This window comes from Sorex fumeus, unplaced genomic scaffold (assembly GCF_029834395.1).
Source record: "Sorex fumeus unplaced genomic scaffold, SorFum_2.1 ptg000006l, whole genome shotgun sequence".
NCBI lineage: Eukaryota > Metazoa > Chordata > Mammalia > Eulipotyphla > Soricidae > Sorex > Sorex fumeus.
In genome coordinates this window covers 155,418-173,544 of record NW_026606063.1, presented here as the reverse complement: position 1 = coordinate 173,544, position 18,127 = coordinate 155,418, and the positions used below count along the sequence as shown (strand labels likewise).

The following is an 18,127-nucleotide window of genomic DNA, read 5'->3' as shown; positions in this document are numbered from 1 at the left end:
AGGAGCTAGGAGGAGCAGCGTGCAGGGAGGAGCAGGGGGCACGGGGGCCGAGGACAGGGGGACCGGGGCACACCCCGAGTGCCTCACCCTTTCCGCAGAAAACTCCAGAGGAAGCCATGGAGCAGCAGACCGAAGACAGGGTCAGGGGCCCGGGAGCCCCTGGAGGAAGCGGCCCCTCGCAGCATGCTGGGCAAGGCTGAGCCCCAAGGGAAGGGCCTCCGGAGGCCCCCGAGGCCTGGAAAGGAGGTTCTGGGTGGATGTTTGCTTCATCCTGTCAGGCTGGGACAGAGTCAGCCTGTCGGGGGTAGGGGCTTCCCAGGTGCCTCCCACTGACGGGAGCCCAGGTCACGCAGCCACTGGCCATGGGAAACCGTGTGCGTCCTTGCATTGCCGAAACGAGAAATTCCCTGAGTCAGTCCTGGGGTCTGTGCTACAGGCTAATGCCCCTTCAGCGGACAGGGCCCTCTGAGGTCACGATGTGTCCTCAGACGTGATGGCCCACGGAGCTCAGGGGCTCCCCATGCCCTTCAGGAGACGGCTCTGGCATTTTCCTGAGGGCTCGTAGCTTCGTTCTGCTGACACCCTCCGACAGTTTCGTCTGCTCAGGGCAGACGATGCTGAACCTCTGGTTCGCGTGTCCAGGACACTTTGGGCCTGTGGGCCACTAAGAGTCCAGTCAGCCTCGTCCCACAGACTCTCCTTCCTGAACCTCAAACGCTTCAGGGATCCCTGCTGCCTCTCTTGGGGGCCTCCCTGGAAGATGCCCAAGACCACCATGGCCCACCCGCCCCCTTCCCCTTTGACCTCCGACGCGTGAACAAGCAACCCTGACTCAGAACACTCCTGAGTGACCCTCCACTCTTACCCCTCTCCAGGCTGCCTGCCTTCCTCTTCCCCAGAGGCTTTCTTTGAGGACTGAAGGGGCCTTGTGGGGTCTTGTCTCAGGTCGCCCAGCTCGGGGAAGGAGGACAGAGTTGCTGAGGAGAACATGAAACGTTTGCTTCCCACCCGAAGAAGAAGTACTCACTCCCCCACAACCCCGGCTTCACAAAAAGGAAGAGGGGCACAAGTTCAGTTTAAGGCTGTTCCCCGAAGCACAGGGAAATTGAGGCTCAGAGGATGTGTCGGAAATCATTTACAAGTCCTCATGTGCATGGGAGGACTCCTCCAGGGGCAGGCATCCATCATGGGCAGGCGTCCATCACGGGCAGGCGTCCATCAGGAGCTGTCCATCAGGGGCTCGTGTCCATCAGAGGCAGTCGTCTGTCAGGGGCAAGCATCCATCAGGAGCAGGTGGCTATCAGGGGCAGGCGTCCACCAGGGGCAGGTGTCCATCACGGACAGGCGGCCATCAGCGGCAGGCGTCCACTGGGGGCAGGCGTCCATCAGGAGCTGGCATTCATCACAGGCAGACATCCATCAGGGGCAGGCGTCCACCAGGGGCAGGTGTCCATCACGGGCAGACGTCCATTAGGGGCAGGCGTCCACCGGGGGCAGGCATCCACTGGGGGCAGTCATCCACCAGGGGCAGGCATCTATCTAACTGGTATCTGTTAGCTGGCCATACTAAGGTCCACGGCTGTGGGTCATGCTAGCAGGAAGGGAACACAGTCAGCAAAGACCAGAGCAGAGCTGAGTTGGTCCTTCCCAGACCTGCATCCTGCAGAGTGGAGATGGGGGCCCTTAGCCGTGCTCAATCCATCTGTGCCCGTATCTGTGGGACGGGTGCCCTCTCTGCACAAGAGCCAGAGACCCCCCGGCCCTGCCCTCCCAGGTTCCTGCTCGGGCTGCTCCAGCCACCGCACCAAGAAACAGGGGTGGGGCGGGGGCTGGGGGCCTGCTCCCGTGCTCTCCCCCCGACAGCCCAGGGCACCTGCAGGGCCTGGCCAGGCACCAGGTGTGGAAGAGCCGGGCTCCCAGCGGCCCCTCCCTCCCCGCTTGGGCAGGCCAGGGTTGGTGTCCAAGGGAGGCGGGCTGCCGGTGCAGATAAAAGCCGCTCGGCCTGCCGCCTGGCAGCTGCAGACACTCAGAGGAGGAGGCCACGCAGAGACCGCGGCCTGGCACTGGCCTGTGCCCCGCTCACTGTGTAGTGACCGAGGTGAGTCCCAGGAGACGCAGGGCCCCTGGGAGGGGGTGCTGGCGAGTGCGGGCCTCGGTGCTCACAGCAGCTGCCCACAGGTGCCGCCCACACACCCCTGCAATGGAAACTGTGCGGGAGCTGACCCCACGGGGCCAGCAGGTGGGGGCCCAGAGGCGCAGTCACCCGCTGCTGAAGCTGTACCTGCTGGGCAGTGTGCTGGCCCTGGTTGGAGCTGTGCTGGCCCTGGTGGACACCGTGTGCAGCCCCTTCTCTGCCGCCAGCCGCCGGCACGCGCGGGAAGCTGCCCTGTGCGAGCTGGGGGCCGCCCGCCAGCCCCCTGGCCCACAGGTGCTCGCCAAGAGCCAGCCGGACAGCAGCCAGGGCAGCAGGACCCTGACACCCCGGCAGCACGCGTCCTAGGGCAGCACAAGGGCCTGGCGGCCAGGACACAGCAGGCGGCAGCTTGGTGCCAATCACAGACCAGGAGAAGCCCAGGCTTCGAACTTGCCTGGGACCCAGCCAGGGGCAGGACCAGCAGCCTCCGTCCCCCACCGTCCCGTCACGCAGCGCATGGCCAGGAGCACAGTCGAGAACCACCAAAACCACCCGGGCAGAAGAGCAGGAGACGTGCGCTTGATACTCTTGCTATTCTTACGGTCACCAGCTTGTTGCACTGTGAAATAAAGACGTTTTCTACTCCCCTGCCCTTGGAGTTCTGCAAGGCCCGGTTACCTCAGGGGGTGGAGGGACGCCGATCCCTTGGGGTCCTGCAGGTGTTGGGTGGCATCTCTGTGAAGGGAAGAGCTCCGGCTGGGACCTGGCCGGGCTCCTGCAGGAAGGACCCCGGGGTGGAGGGAGCCCGGGAGGAGGAAGAGGGAGAGGTCAGAGGAGGAGGAAGAGGGAAGGGCATGGGGAGGGGTGAGGAGGAAAGAGGGGAGGGATGGGGGAGGGGAGGGGGAGGGTTTCTGACCAACAGCCTCCGAAGCCTCTCAGGGCTGGGCTTCTCCGAGAACCAGCTCAGCAGCTCTGCCTGCCCAGGGGGACCCGTCACTCGGGTCAGCTTCTGGAGGAGATTCCCAGCGTGCTGGGGGGCCACAGTGACAGGGGTCGCACAGGCCCCGTACGTCACGCCCTCCCGTGACCAACCCACGTGGGGATGCAGCCGTGACCTCCGCGTGGGCCTGTCCTGTCCCTGCAGGTTCCTCCTCGGTTCTGGCCGTTTCGCGAGGCTGGTGTGTCCCTGACCCCCCGGCCCCCGGCCCCTCCTTTCACTCCATTCCTGTCCCCTGTCTGGTCACCTCTGGAGACCTGGGGCAGGGGCGGGGAAGGAGGAGGCCCTAGGCTCAGAGCCATGCCTGCTGGGCAGGCCCCGACCTTCCGTGCCCCAGCCCAGCCCACACCTCAGCAGAGGCGCCTCCTCTGCCAGCAGCGGAAGCCACCACCTCCCCAGCGACACGGGAGCCGCACTCACCACGGGGGCGGGGGGCCCCCAGATCTCACCGTCTCCTGCTGCCCCTGCCACTCTATCCAGCACACCACCTGATCCTAGGAGCCTTGCCCCAGAGACCCCAGACTCCCCCGGTGCAGGGCCCTCGGTGCCCAACTGGTGCTGAGCAGTGCCCGGTTGGCTCCCTGTGTCGGCACTGAAACCCACCCACCCCCTCCCCCGCCTCCTGCTTTAGGTCTGAGCGTGCGCACAGTGCTATGTTGTGCCTGCGGACGCCCCTGCTGCCAGCCCGTCCCATTCGCCCCACAGGCAGGCTGCCCGGCCCCACGGTCCAGCCCGGAGACACCCCACAGTCCAGCCCAGAGATACCCCACGGTCCAGCCTGGAAACACCCCACGGTCCAGCCCAGAGACGCCCCACGGGCAGGCTGCCCGGCCCCACATAGCCTAGAGACACCCCACGGTCCAGCCTGGAGACACCCACTGGAGCCTTCTCAATCCAGAGCATCTGCAAGGTACTGCACTGGCCTCATCCACGGTATCTCAGGAGAGACCTTTGCTCCAGCTCCTGGGGGTGGAAATGACTCCCCAGTCGTGACTGACATTCCAGAGGTGGAGCCTGCCAGCGGCTCCTAGGGACACCACCACAGCAGGGAGAAGCTCCCCCTGGGCCCCACAGGCCGGGACGGTTGCAGTACAGCAGGGACCCAGGGCCATGGAGGTGTCTGATGGGGAGAAGCCAGGGCTGCTGTTGGTGCCGGGTGCCACACACACACACACACACACACACACACACACACACACACACACAGGAACCCACGCATGTGTGCTTTCTCCAGTCTCAATGTCCTTGGTGCCCAAAAGTGGTGGAAGGGCTGGGCACAAGGCACCCAATTCCCCACAGACAGCCAGGTCCCGAGTGGGCGAGAGCCGCAGGCATGCCCCGGTGAGCCTCGAGGCGACACTGTTGGCTTCTGCGTCTGTGCACGGGGATACCCATCCAGCTCGGTGCCGACCTTTCATCTGGAGAAAGTGGGAGCGCGAGGGAAAACACAGATCTCGGGGAGGGGGGCTGGGAGGGGGTAGGTGGCCTAGAAAAAAGAATAAAATCCAAAATAAAATCGGTTCCAGGTGCCTCCCCTTACAGGGACAATGGACAAAATCGGAGTCCTGCAGAGCTGGGCCTGGGCGACCTGGGACCTGCCCGACAGGACACAGAGGTCTTTTCTGCCCCTCTGGGATGTCTCTGAATCGGGGCCTCACTGGAAAGCGCTGGCCCGGAGAAGGAGCCCTGCTGGCTGCCGACTTGGGGAGGCCTCCATGCTTAGATGAGGTGGAAAGCCATCGAAGCCGCATTCTTAGGGAAAAAGCAACTCCGTCTGGAAAGAAAAGCATGGGAGGAAGACCCTCAGAACTGGGACCATGGAGGGGAGGCAGGAAGCCAGCCCCAGCCCGCACGGGTCCGTGGGTCCACCCGGGCGCAGAAACGCCTCTGGGCACAGGCCGCCCACAGCCCTGAGCCCTGAGCCACCAACAGCATGTGGGCTGGGTGCCGTCCTCGGCATCTGAGCCTGCCGCCCTGCCAGCCCCCCTCAGCCCCCCGCCGCGCAGGCCTGAGGGTCTGCAGCTCCTCCTGCCCGCCAGAGCTGCCCTCAGACCAGCCCTTTGCACATGCGCACCCCTCTGAGACAAGCTCTGCAGGAGGGCCGGGGCTGGGCTCTGGGTGGGGAGAGGAACGCCCACTCCTGCTCCAGCCCTGCGTGGCCTGGGACTGAGGGGCTGGCGGAAAGGGTTCTGCTCAGCAGGGGGCAGCCCTTCCCCTGGGGCCGCCGGGTCCAACAGCCCCAGCGAGGGCAGAGACTGCAGGGCAACACGCCCAAGCATTCCAGCCCTGGGCGCCGGGCCCTGGCCTTCGAAGTGGGGCTGGGGCAGGAGTGGGGTGTCCCCCCCAGCACCTCCTGGCCACCAGCCCAGAGCCTCTTCCCGACCGAGGGCTTCTGGAGTCAGGTACCACGCAGCTGGTTCCAGCCTGGAGTCAGGTCTCCCAACTCCTCCCAGAAACCGACGGAGTTTGGAGCAGGAAGTCCTGCTCCTCCCGGTGAGTGGGAACCAGGGAGGAGGCGCCCGCGCAGGAGAGTCAGCGGCGGGCGTGCAAGTTGGCCGAGGCGCCCCCAGGACCCTCAGGTAAGACCTGGCGGAGCCTGCAGGGCTCCCAAGCCCAGGAGGAAGGCATGGGGGGCTGCATGGGAGGGCTGGCACCCCAGCAGAGAAAGTGGCACCGCCAAGGGCTTCGGAGCCCGTGGGAGGGAAGAGAAGACGACGGGCCTGCAGGCGTGGCTGCGCTGGACACCTCAGGACTCTTGGGGGACACCCTGCCAAGCAGGAACCCAGAGTGGCACCAGAAAGTGGGATATGGAAGACCGGCCTGTTCTCCTGGCTTCAAACAGGATTGGGGCCATCGGAGTTTCCGGAAAAGCTGGAGATCGAGGTGCGGCCACCACCAGAGGGACAGACAGGGACTGCCTGGCCTGCGAGCCCTGGGGAAGGCTCGCCTGGTTCCCCCACATAGACTGGACTCAGCGAGGGAGGCTGAGGCAGCCCTGTGATCCCTGGACCCTGCTCCAGCCCTGCTCAGAACCCCCTCTGTCTGGCCCCTCCGGAGGCTCCGGCCAGGCTCTGGGTTAGCTGAGAAGACCTAGCGGGGCAGGACACGCCGCTCACCACCCCGTCCTCACCACCCTCACCCCCGGCCTCATCAGCAGCCCCACCGTGCTAACAGAAACAGTGGGGACAGGACACCCTGGGACAAGAGGCTGTTTGCCAAAAGGGTGGTTTCCAGGAGACCTCACCCCACCCCCAAATTCCTGGATTACCCTGGATGTGCGTCCTCCCCATGGTCTTCCTCCTGGTGGGAGACAGTGAGGAGACCAGGCCGTCGCAGAGCAAGGGCAAGGGGTGGGGGGTGAGCTGGCTGCAGTGTCCAGCTGACCACAGGGGCCCAGGGTCGGGAACACAGTGTAAATGGACTTTCCACGCCTGGGCGGGCTGGAACAAATCTGAAAGGTTATAATGGAATCTTCTCGTTTGCTCAGCAAGCAGATGACACCAAGGCAGGGAGGGGCAAGTCCTGGTCAGTGTCCAGCAGGGAGTGAGCACAAGGACGCATTCCTTGATCCCGGCCTACAGAAGACACCAGAACTCTCAGGGGACCCAGTGGCAGGAGACTTGCCTCAACAGAATCCTGGGGTTAAAGACACCCGAGGGAAGCTGTCGGCGGCTGGATGATGCAAAAGGCCTTCCAGGGACTGGACCGTGGGACAGGCTCTCCCAGGAGCCGACCGAGTGAGCCTCAGGGTCAGAGGGCTTAGGCCGGGGTAAGCAACGTGCGTGTGCCGTGCCACCACAGGCAATGCGGACCATCAAAGCCTCTGTCCACTCTCGGGCACCTCATCCTGCTGAGGGCAGACGGCGGGCATGTGGCTCAGGGATTCGTGGCTCTGTGTCTGCCCCTCTTGGGCAGGCCCCTCGGGGCTGCGTCCAGCCGCGTGGCGCCTGGGTCCCTGACCGCTGCGAGTGCAACCACCCTATTTCTCATTTCCGTGATCCTGACCTGAGGCTGTCACTGCCCAAAGACTTTTCTGCAGTTGTGGTGGGTTTGGAGACCTGGTTCATGCTACCACACTGCCCCCAAATCATGTGTCACCTGTGCACCCGGTGATGCGTCAGACTCAACACCGGTTCACCCCAGAACGTATATGTACATGTGTGCTCTCATGTGTCTGTGTGAGCAGGTATGGGTGTGGGCTGTGGAAGCAGGTCAGGGCCTCGTTGTGGTGACCATCCTGCCTGGACACCATGTGTCCTGTCCCCTCCGTCTCCTGCCTCTTTCCTGGGCACTTGGCCTCTGACCACTTGGGCACCAACAGGCCTGAGACTAGACCCACCCTAGCAATTTCCACTGCCCGCCTCCCTGGGCTCTCTGCTCTGCCCCCTGCTCCCTGTCCTGCTCCCCGGCTCTCTCTGCCGGTCCGCTTCATTCCTGTGGACAGGGCACCCCGAGACCTCAGGCCCCCACCCGAGATGTCTTTCTACGAGTGTCCCACCATAGGAGAGGCAGAGAGACAGGACCAACACCCAAAGAGACAGAGCCCAGGGCCCAGAGGGACAGTGAACAAAATCTAGCACCCAGGGAGACTAAACCCAGCACCCAGCAGCCCAGAACAGTGCTTACAGCTGCTGGGAGCCGGGCCCGAGCTGCAGAACCGCCTGCAGAGACTCCGCTGGCCTGGCCCAGAGCATGAAGGGTGGGGGGATTCTGGGTCTGAGGGCAGGGGGGCCAGGACTGACTCAGTCTTGGGAGCTGCCCTTGGGGAGCGAGGCAGGACCCCGACACGGCGACAGGAAGTCACAGGACCTAGTGACAGCTGTGTGCAGAGCTGCGGCAGCAGGCCCTGTCCCCACTAGACTGCCAGGACACTCGGAGTCAGACCCAGGCCCAGATGACAGCACAGCAGGGAGGGCCGTCTCGTGCTGCCAGCCTGGGTTCTATCCCCGGCATTCCACAGGGTCCCCTGAGCACTGCCAAGCCTGATTTCTGAACACAAAGCCAGGAGTAAGCTCTGAGCACAGCTGGGCACGACACCAAGACCAACACAAGTGGGGCCTGAAGAAGTGGGGTGTGGTGGGCACCGCGGAGACCGGGGGCCCGGCGCTCTGCTGGTACCAAGCATGACGCCCCCGGGACCAGTGGCACCCTGAAGAGCTCTTGCCTGCATCACGAAGAGGGTGTTGGACTTGCCAAGGTCTGTGCTGTCAGCCCGCCTGGAGCGGACTCGGCCCAGTCGCTGGGAAGAGCTGGGACACACCAGATGCAGGTGCCACGAGAGCTGCCCAGCCCAAGGCCTCGTTCCAAGGGAGCACGGGAGCAGGGGAAGAGTCAGACCTGCCGGTCACCGGGGCGGTGCTCCGAGGCCACACCGAGCTCCAGGAGAGGACTGTTAGGGGGTGTGGGCGAGGGTGGGAATGACAGCGAGTGCTGGGCCCACGCTCCACGAGAGGTCACTCGCAGGTCTGTGCTTGCTCCCAGCTGGCCAGGCCGTGGCGGGCCCCATGGGGGCTGAGTGAGGAGGGGTGATGGCGCCAGGATCCGGCCTGCCCAGTGTGCCGTCAAGACCGGGTGTCAAGGGTCCGTTGTCCCCTGCAGCCCCGGAAGGCCTATCTGTCCTCAGTAGTGCTCGGGAGTCATCCTGGGCCCTTCTCAGGACATGTGGCCATGGCCTCGGGTGCAGGGCGGCACCAGCCACTAAGGCGGCACCCACCCGTCTCCCAGTCATTTTCCATGTGGGTCTAAGGCCTTTTCCACCTGCCCCCGGGAAGTTGGAAGGCCGGACAGAGAGGGGACAACCCCCCCCCAGCACCCAGCCCTTCTCGACTCTCCTCTCTCCTGAGCCTGGGGGTGCAGTCGTCCAGCAGACTAGTCAGCGGGTGCCCGTCCTGGGCCTGTGCAGCCTCCCCTGCTCTGGTATGCGACAACTGCAGTAGACGGAGCTCCCCGACCCTACCCAACCCACTCCTCTCCCCGAGAACTGAGGGCCCACTCGGCAGATGAGACCCCTGAGAGACAAGAGAGCACATCCCTGGAGCACCAAAAACACCCCAGCAGAGTGGGGGAGAAGATGAGACGCCCCCGGCAAGGGGAGGAGCAGACACACAGGCACCCCGCCCACCCCTCACCCAGACCCGAGCCCACTCCTCGCCCCTCCTGTGGGGGCAGTGAAAGGAGAAGCCCCACCGTGGGCGGCCATGGCCACCGGCACTCCACCGCCCTGTGCTTCAGAGTCGCCACTGGCTTCACGCTCGGGGGCTGCCCCTCCCATGTCAGCCTGCCTGGCCCCCCGCCCCAGTTCCCGACTTTGCTTCTAGGGCAAGTCGAGCGGTCACAGGGCAGCCCCCGGCCTCCGCCACTCCCGAGCGTCTCAGCCACGTCCTGCGCTTGTGGGGCACCCCAGGAAGAACCAGAGACGCTCAGCCCCAGGATCCACCACCGGGCCCAGGCCCTGCCCTCTCCCAGACGCAGCCCGGTCCACGACGTGGTCATGAGACCATGAGTCACTTTCCAGCGCCTGTGTGTGTCAGCACAATGGCCACTTCACTTGGGCCAGCAACAATGGACGGTGCCACCGAGGCGTGTCCTCTCTGCTGAGCCGCGTGAGATGCCACTCGCCCCCCGGGCCTTTTAGGCTGCATCTTCTGGCCCTGAGCCTCTGTGCCTCTGTGTCGATCATGAGGGGTCTGTGAAGGCAGTGAAGGCTGAGTGTCAGCCCCGAGGGGCGGGGGGTCCCGTGACCCTGCCAGCAGCCCTAGCAAGGCCCGGGGTCCCCGACCATCATCTCTGCCACAGAGGCCAGTGAGCTTTGGGGAACCTGCCCAGCCGCCTCCCGCTCTTTCCCGCTGCCTGCAGGGGCCCCCACCCACCCCGCACGTGCTCTCACGAGCTTGCCTTCCATCCTGCCTTCCTAAGTTGCAGCCCCAAGGACGCCCGTGGCCCCCTGACCAGCCACCACCCCCACGCTCCCCCGCCCCAGCTTAGCCCCGAAGCCTTCTCAGGGCAGTGAGGAACTTCATGCATCATTCACTTCTGGCCCTCGGACCCCCTCCCCAGAGTGCATCCACCTGCAAACCAGGAGAGCCGGCGTTCCCACTGCCCGGGACCTGCCCTCCCCCTCACTCCCACCCGACCCACACGCACTTTTGCCTCTTCTTTCCCTTCTCCCACGTCTCCGGCTCCTTTATTTCCCTCGCCTCTGCCGGGCGTGGGGCCGCGGCAGCCGGTGGAGTCTGGCTTCCTCTGTTGCTCCCTCGCCACCACCAAAGCCCCCACGCGCCCCCCACTCTTGTGGGCACTGGCACCCAAAGGCTGTGATGCAGACGGGACGGGTGCAGTGGGCACAGGACAGAGCCTGGTCGCTGCCAGGCCGAGCGTGGCCATCTGGAAGCGCTTCTTCCTCAGTGAAAGGGCCCATTGCAAAAGCGGCACACACTGCCAGGTGGGTGGGATCGCACCCAAGGCCAATAGCTGCTCTGCTGAGAGCTGGCAGCGCCACGCCACTCCTCCGGTCGCCATCCCCATGTCACAACCCCCAGGCTCCTCCGTGCCGCAGCCCAGAGGCTCATCGCCGTGTCCCGGCGGCGGGCAGCCAGCCCTCCTTCCGATGGCTCTTCCCAGGAAGCAGCTGCTGCCCGTCCTGGTCCTGGTCCTGGCCTCCTACTACTACTCAGCTCGCGATGAGTTCAGGCCAGGTGAGTGCGGGGCAGCCCGGGAGTGAGCCCACCAGCTCATCCCATTACTAGCCGAGCCAGAATTCCCCTGGGATGCTGCTTCTGGCCGCTGGCCGGCTGCCCCAGGGGCTCTGGGAGCAGGAGCCCAGCCTCGGCCGGCAGACCTCGCTGTCTTGGACATCTGTCGAGGTGACGGCAGTGGGTGCAGAGCGGAGTCTCTCGCACTGGGGGGAGGTGCAGTGGGGACCCCTGGGGAGGGCTGTGTGTAGTGAGGGGACCACACATATCTGAGGCCACACCCTCTTAGGGCAGCCCACTCAAATGCTTCCAGAAGAGCAGTATCTGTAGACTTCATCCTACCCTGGCCTGCGACCTCTGGTTCTTTGGGGTTGAGCAAGCAATGGGTCTGCCCACTGCAATAAATGCCCCTTTGCAAAACGCTCCCTGAGGGTGCCAAGGGCCTGGTGGCAGGGTGGGGGGTGGGGACAGGCCAGACCCCAGCTGGGCATTTGCCTCATTCCCTGTCTGTGTCTCCAGAGATGCTTCGAGGGAAGCGTGTCATCGTCACCGGGGCCAGCAAGGGCATCGGGGAGGAAGTGGCCTACCACCTAGCCCGCATGGGCGCACACATGGTGCTGACAGCGCGTTCCGAGGGCACACTGCGGAAGGTGAGGGAGCACGAGTATGCAGAAGTGCACACGTGTGGGCACATGTACTCATATGCGTGCACACTGATCACGAGGTCGCATACATACATGCACACAGTGAAGGCACACAATTGTGAGCATACATGTGCTTGCATATGCCTGCCTTTGCATGCACGTCCCATGCCCTCTGTCACACAGCACATGGGGATGTGTTCATGCATCGCACGTGTGTCTACATGTGCGTGTACATGCGTGCCCACAGAGCCTCACATGTCTGAGCACAGACATGCTGACACATGAACCACACAGACAAATATGTACAGATTTTGAGACACACAGGGACATAGAGCTTCAGACACCATGGTGGGGTGCCAGTGCACACACATGTGCACACACATACAAGTTCCTGTGTTTGGCACTTCTTGGCACTGACAGAGCAGCGTGTTCATAGGTCTAGCTCTAGGCAGCGTGGAAACATGCTCCCAGACACGGGCACCAGACACGGGCACCCAGACACGGGCACCAGACACGGGCACCAGACACGGACACCCAGACACGGGCACCAGACACGGACACCCAGACACGGGCACCAGACACGGGCACCAGACACGGGCCCCAGACACAGACACCCAGACACGGGCACCAGACAAGGGCACCAGACACGGGCACCCAGACATGGGCACCCAGACACGGGCACCCAGACATGGGCACCCAGACATGGGCACCCAGACATGGGCCCCAGACACGGGCACCAGACACGGGCACCCAGACACGGGTACCAGACACGGACACCCAGACACAAGCACCCAGACATGGGCACCCAGACACCTGCACCAGACACGGGCACCAGACACGGGCCCCAGACATGGGCATCAGACATGGGCACCAGACACGGGCACCCAGACACCCTGCCCTGCAGACCCAGGAGCAGGGCAAGTGGCCACAACTCCGGCAGCCCCAGTCCACGGCTCCCCGGCACCCCCGCCAGCTCTTGCCCTGGCCAGGGCTCGCTGTGTGCTGTGCTGAAGGTGCCCTGCCCACAGGTGGCGTCCCGCTGCCTGGAGCTGGGTGCAGCTTCTGCCCACTCGGTGCCCGGCTCCATGGAGGACACGGCCTTCGCGGAGAACTTCGTGGACACAGCTGCCCGGCTCCTGGGTGAGCCCGCGGCATCCTCCCCTCAGGGCCTGGCCGGTGTCCCCAGGGAGGCGGGTGGAGAAGCTTGGGGTCCCGCCCAGGGTCTCTCAACACCCCCGTCCACCTCATGCCGCAGGCGGGCTGGACATGCTTATCCTCAACCACATCATGGCCATGAGCCTCGAGCTGTTTGGGGCCGACGTGCTGGGTATGCGCAGGGCCCTGGAGGTGAACTTCCTGAGCTACGTGGTCCTGAGCGTGGCCGCCCAGCCCCTGCTGAGGCCCAGCAACGGCAGTGTGGTGGTGGTGTCCTCTCTGGCCGGTGAGTGCCCCAGAACTCAGGCCAGCGCAGAGCTGTCAGGGAGGGCAGGCCCAGCGCCTGGTTCCAGGAGAGCCGAGGGCTGTGCTCACTCAGTGACAAGGTGGGGGGTAGGGGGTAGGGCTGGCACCCAGGAATGAAATGACAGGTGTATGGGGGGAGCTTGGGGTCACAGCCGCCTCCACCAGGGACTTCCCAGCCCAGGGAGCAAGCAAGGGGCCTATCCCTGAGGGCCCCTGCGGCGAGAACACGGGGCAGTCAGACCCACTGACTGGTCAGTCCCACAGAATGGACAGGAGAGACCAGCCACTCGGTTACCGGGGGTGACAGCGACTGAACCCCTGCTCCCCACACCAGGCAGACGGCCACCACATGGGCTGCAGGGAGATCTGGGGACCAGCTGGATACCTGCCCGCAGCACGGGGCATGCTCCACCAAGAGCTGCCTGTGGGTGCCTGCACAGACAGGCCTCGCCGAGGGTCAGTTTGCTCCCCCTGCCCTCACCTCTGGACACGTGGCTCTCCCCATGCCCAGCAGAACCCCCGAGAGACTGACCTGCAGAGACCCACCTGTCCCCTCCCCTGGAACAAGCCCTCCCCCCGGTTCATCCTGACTCAGGGGGTGAGAGGTGGTCAGTTGTGTCCACTGGTCCTGCTTTCCCGTTACCAGCAGCCCTGGGGGTGTGGAGCGGGGCGGTGACAGGGGTCATGGTGATGGTGATGAGGACAGCGACGGTGGTGGTGGTGATCCTGGTGTTCGTGCCGGTGTGTCTCCCCGACTGTCTCCTCTAGCTCCTCTCTCGTTCCTCTGCACTGGGCTCAGCGCCAGCCCTCTGGACCAGGCCCCCGGGGTGCTCCATGGGGCCAGTTTCCAGCACCTGCACTCAGTGTCCCAAGACCCTGGGAGCTCTGGGCTCCAACTCCAGACTCCAGCCCCCGCCCTCTCTGGAGCTGGATTTGCAGAGAAAGGCAGCCACGCCTGGGAAGCAGAAGCTGGGCCCAGAGGCCCCGGGGTGGGTCTGTGTTCCCTCCGCCTGCCCGCACCTGGGGAGGCCCCGAGTGGCAGGTCTCCCACCCTGCCCAGCTCCTGGCACTGCTCTGCAGTGCTCTGCCTGCTGGCCAGCTCCCAAGACTGCCCAGGGTGCTCTCCACGCCTCTTTCCTTGCCTCTGCCCTCCTTCGCACCTTTGCATGGCAGTCCCAGGCGTCTCAGGTGCGTGTGCACGCTTTGGCGGGGGTGGGGGGGATGTGCATCTGGGCGTGGAGGCCTGCCTTCAGGCCCGGCGGTGAAAACACGGCAGGAGGACAGGAGCCAGGCAGCGGGCGAGTGCCAAGCTTGCAGGCACCGGGGCGCGATGACCTGGCTTGGTCACTGCCCAGATGCAGTGCTGGGCAGTGGGGGCAGGAAGGAGCCTTTCAATGACCAGCGCTGGCTCCCAGCCCTCCTTAGAGCCCTGAGCCTCCTTTGACATGGAAATCATGGCGACCATCTAGCCCAAACAAAGGCTGGGCTGGGCTGCCAGCTGGGTCCCGCTCCTGGGGCAGCGCCTGAGCAGACTGGGAGGATGGGGGCTCGCCCCATGCCAGCGGCTGCCCCCCACTCACGGCCCACACAGGGCAAAGGCTCTGCTAGGTCTGACCTCCCAGGGTCTAGTGTCGTGTCTCCCCTGAGTCCCCGTCACGGGGGCCTGCAGCCCCCCCCGCCGAGTGTGGCCTAGACTCAGGAGCTGCCCTGAGCCGGCCGAGGAGGCTTAACTGGGGTCGTGGGGGGGGGTTCCTCACAGCCCCACCACTTGAGGCCCCGGTGATCAGGGACGGTCTCCACGACCTTCCAGACCCCGCGGCCAGGAGAAGGCGCCTGCGCACGCACGTGACAGGGCAACGCCACCACCCAGACCCGAGAGTGGGACGCCCCAGGGAGCCCTGAGCTTCCCCGCCCGAGACAGCAGGACCTGTCTCTCGGGGCTTCTCGGGGCTTCTTGGCACATGGTCTGGGTGAGGGGCAAGGTGAGCGGTGTCTGGCTCCAAGGTCCCAGCCACGGTCCCCGAAGGAAGCAGAACCAGGAACGCAGCAGAGGGGAAGGGTGTTGGGCATCTGGCCCAGGGAGGGGGCACGGGGTTGGCTCCCCAGCCGCGCTCCAGATACCCACCAACCTCTCGGCCCCGGGACCAGCCAGCCCAACCCGACCAGGGACACCCAGGTTCACCAGGGGCCCCGGAGACCTCATAGCCACGCCTCTGATGGGGCCGCTCTCTGCCACTGTCCCCCGCTGACACCGCCTCTGCCCACAGTTCTTAGCTGCGAGCTCAGACTGGCTCGGGGTGGGGGCTCCCCTGTGCCAGGACCCCCTGTTCGGCCTGTGACAGAGCCTGAGTCTGGGTGCTGAAAGGCCAGTGACTCAAGGGACAGTGGAGAGGCAGACCTAAGAATTGACTCAGGCTTGGCTATGTGAGGGGCTGGCACAGACCATTCTGGGGGCCCTCGGGGTCTGCAGGGGGGCTGGGCCGAGAGCCAGCCGGGAAGAGTCGGGAGGCTGCAGGCAGCATGGGAGAAGAAACATCAGAGCTTCTGGGCTGGTGTGGGCACTGTCCACTCTGGGAGGCTGCATCTGTCCCTGGGAGCGACCACCCACTCCCCACGTCTGTGCCCTGACCCTGGACGAGCCTGCAGGGAGCTGTCGCTGAGTGGGCTCTGGAGACCAGGGGCATCCTGGGGTGGCGCGCCTGTCGTCTCCTCCTGTCCTCCCCATCGGTGACTGGACAGGCCCCAGAGCATGAGAGCACGGTCTCTCGGGACGGAGGGACAGAGATGGGGCAGGGAGAGGCTCTGGAGTCCAGGCGATAACCACGATGGCGTCCCTCATGCTCCCCGGTCAGAGCTGCTCCTCTCTGGCCAATAATCCGGAACATGGAGCGACTTCTCATGTTCCCAGGGGCTGCTGCCGTTCCGGCCGTTCCTTCTGATGTCCAGGTCCAAGCAACGGGAAGTTCAGTGGCCTGCCCTGGGGCCTGCTGTGCAATTGATCGGTAGCTGCTCTTTCCCGGACCCCCCGGGTTTCTCACCAGCAGAGCTGGGTCCCGCATTCCTGCGTCCAGAGGAAACCGAGACTGGGTGTTTACATTGGACGTGGCGCTGTGTGAGCAAGGGCACTCTGTGTCCAGCTGCAGCTGTCCACAGGCAGCTTTCAGAGGGATGCGACCCCGTGAGGGACCAGCAATCTTTCCTAGCACTGACCAGCACCCCGGGGTGAGCTGTCCTGGCTCTGCTGACCTTTGTCTATGGGCTCAGAGGTCCCTCGGGGCGGTGCCCACTGCGGAGCTGAGGAGAGATTCACCGCGAGTGAGGAGAGGGCGCGGCAGAATGGCAGGAACAGGCGGCTATCCCAGCTGCTGCCCTCCGGAGCTCCGGGCTTGCAGACCAGGAGGAAGAGGGTGACACTTCTGCAACAGCTGGAGGGAGTGGAGGGCCTCCTGGGGAGGGGCCGCAGAGGGAAAGGCCTCAGCAAACACTCCCAGCCCCTGGTCTCTGCACCAGAGGGGAGGGGACGCACAGCACAGGGACAGCCAGCATGCTCTGACCTGGGTTCAGGTCCGGGCCCCGCCCCCTGAGCATCCCCTGGTATGGCCCAGGCATTCCTTCCAGGTACAGCTCAGGCGGCTCTAGGTGTGGCCCGAGCGTCCCCGGGTGTGGTCCGGGCATCCCCAGCACTGGAGGGCCTGAGCAGCTATGACTCACTGGCAGGAAACCCCCGGCCTCCAAGCATTGTCTGGGCGCCCCCCACAAAGACAGGCCCCATGGTGAGGGACGTTCACTAGTGTGGCGGAGACTCCTCAGGCACAGGACAGACCACAGAGCGTCACACTGCTGGCCCAGAGCCCGCGCACTGCTGGGTGTGGCCTGGCCCGGCGGATGCGACAGAGCCCAGCAAGGCCCTGGTGGCCTGCAGTGAGAGCAAACCCAGAGCGTCTGCTGGAGAGACGAGCCGATTTCCAGTCCTCCACAAGGCTGGGGTGCCGTGTGGGGCTGGGGGCGGCGGAGCCTGGGCTGCCCCCCCACCAGGCCGCCTCCTCACGCGAGCTGAGAGTGAGCTAAAGCGTGACCAAGGTTTGCTGTGATGACCGTGACGAGAGCTTCATGGGCAAAGGCGGCAGCTCAGCGTGCCGGCTCCCTGTGTGCATGGTGGTGGGCGGGCACGGCCCTCTCCACCCTCTCGTAGCCCCTTGAGATCCCCCGATGCCCCGGCCCAGCCCTGCAGCAACCCTGACTCCGTGACTCTGGACACTTCCGTGAGCCTGGGTCCCAAGCCTCTCTGTGCCCCACAGGGAAGGTCCCCACCCCGCTCCTCGCCCCCTACGCGGCCAGCAAGTTCGCTCTGGACGGCTTCTTCTCCTCCATCAGGCTGGAGAACCAGATGACGGGCGTGAACGTATCCATCACACTCTGCATCCTCGGCCTCATCGACACGGGTGAGTGCAGGAGGCTCCTCGCAGACAGCACCCCACCCCCAGACACTGTCCTGTCCGCCCCCTAGCTCACGGGCACCCCGGGACAGGACAGGCTTCCTGGGGAGGGCCTCCTGTTCCTGGAGTCGCAAGCAGGACAGAGCCGAGGCCATGCCCGGGAGCGGGACAGGCACGTGGTCCTGGGGCAGGGAGGGGGGGCCCTCCTGCCCGCTCGGGGTCCCCCTCGCATGGAGGACGGGGGAGACACGCCTGTGTTGGTCCCGCAGACACCGCCATGGAAGCGGTGGCCGGCATCATGAGCGCCGAGGCGGCGCCCAAGCAGGAGTGCGCCCTGGAGATCATCAAGGCGGGCGCACTGCGCAGGGAGGAGATGTTCTACGGGAGGCCCGGCTGGGTCCAGCTGCTGCTGCTCAACCCCGGCAGGAGGGTGCTCGAGCTGTTCTCGCTGCAGCGCTACAACCTCGACAACCTCCCCAGGCCCGAGGCCCGGCCCTAGCCCCAGGCTCGGGGGGCAGCGGCGTCGCCCCAGAACGAGGATGTGTCCTGGGGGTCCCGCTCATGCCCACCCCGGCTCAGGGCAGCTCAGGGCCACCCCCGGCCAGGGCCTGCTGGGACCCCACAGACCTCGGTGACAGGACCCAGGGGAATAAATGCCTCGGGCTGCTCTCATCTCCGTCCCTGCCCCACCCGCCTCTCGGGCCACTGGCCGCCATCCCGGGCACTGAGCATCTGACCCGGCGTAAGCGCAGACTCCCCAGCCC

At 65.2% G+C, this 18,127-nt stretch overlaps 2 protein-coding genes across 2 annotated transcripts; both read left to right on the top strand.

The window, feature by feature from the left end:
- Positions 1-2,200: 2,200 nt before the first annotated feature.
- On the top strand, positions 2,201-2,500 carry G0S2 (G0/G1 switch 2). The gene has a single exon (XM_056125633.1). The coding sequence runs from the start codon at positions 2,201-2,203 to the stop codon at positions 2,498-2,500; it is 300 nt and encodes a 99-aa protein (XP_055981608.1).
- An 8,212-nt stretch (positions 2,501-10,712) lies between these two features.
- HSD11B1 (hydroxysteroid 11-beta dehydrogenase 1) lies at positions 10,713-17,862 on the top strand. Its single transcript, XM_056125628.1, has 6 exons — positions 10,713-10,825; positions 11,342-11,472; positions 12,495-12,606; positions 12,722-12,907; positions 17,226-17,369; positions 17,633-17,862. The coding sequence occupies exons 1-6, from the start codon at positions 10,738-10,740 to the stop codon at positions 17,860-17,862; spliced, it is 891 nt and encodes a 296-aa protein (XP_055981603.1). The 5' UTR covers positions 10,713-10,737.
- Positions 17,863-18,127: the final 265 nt, after the last annotated feature.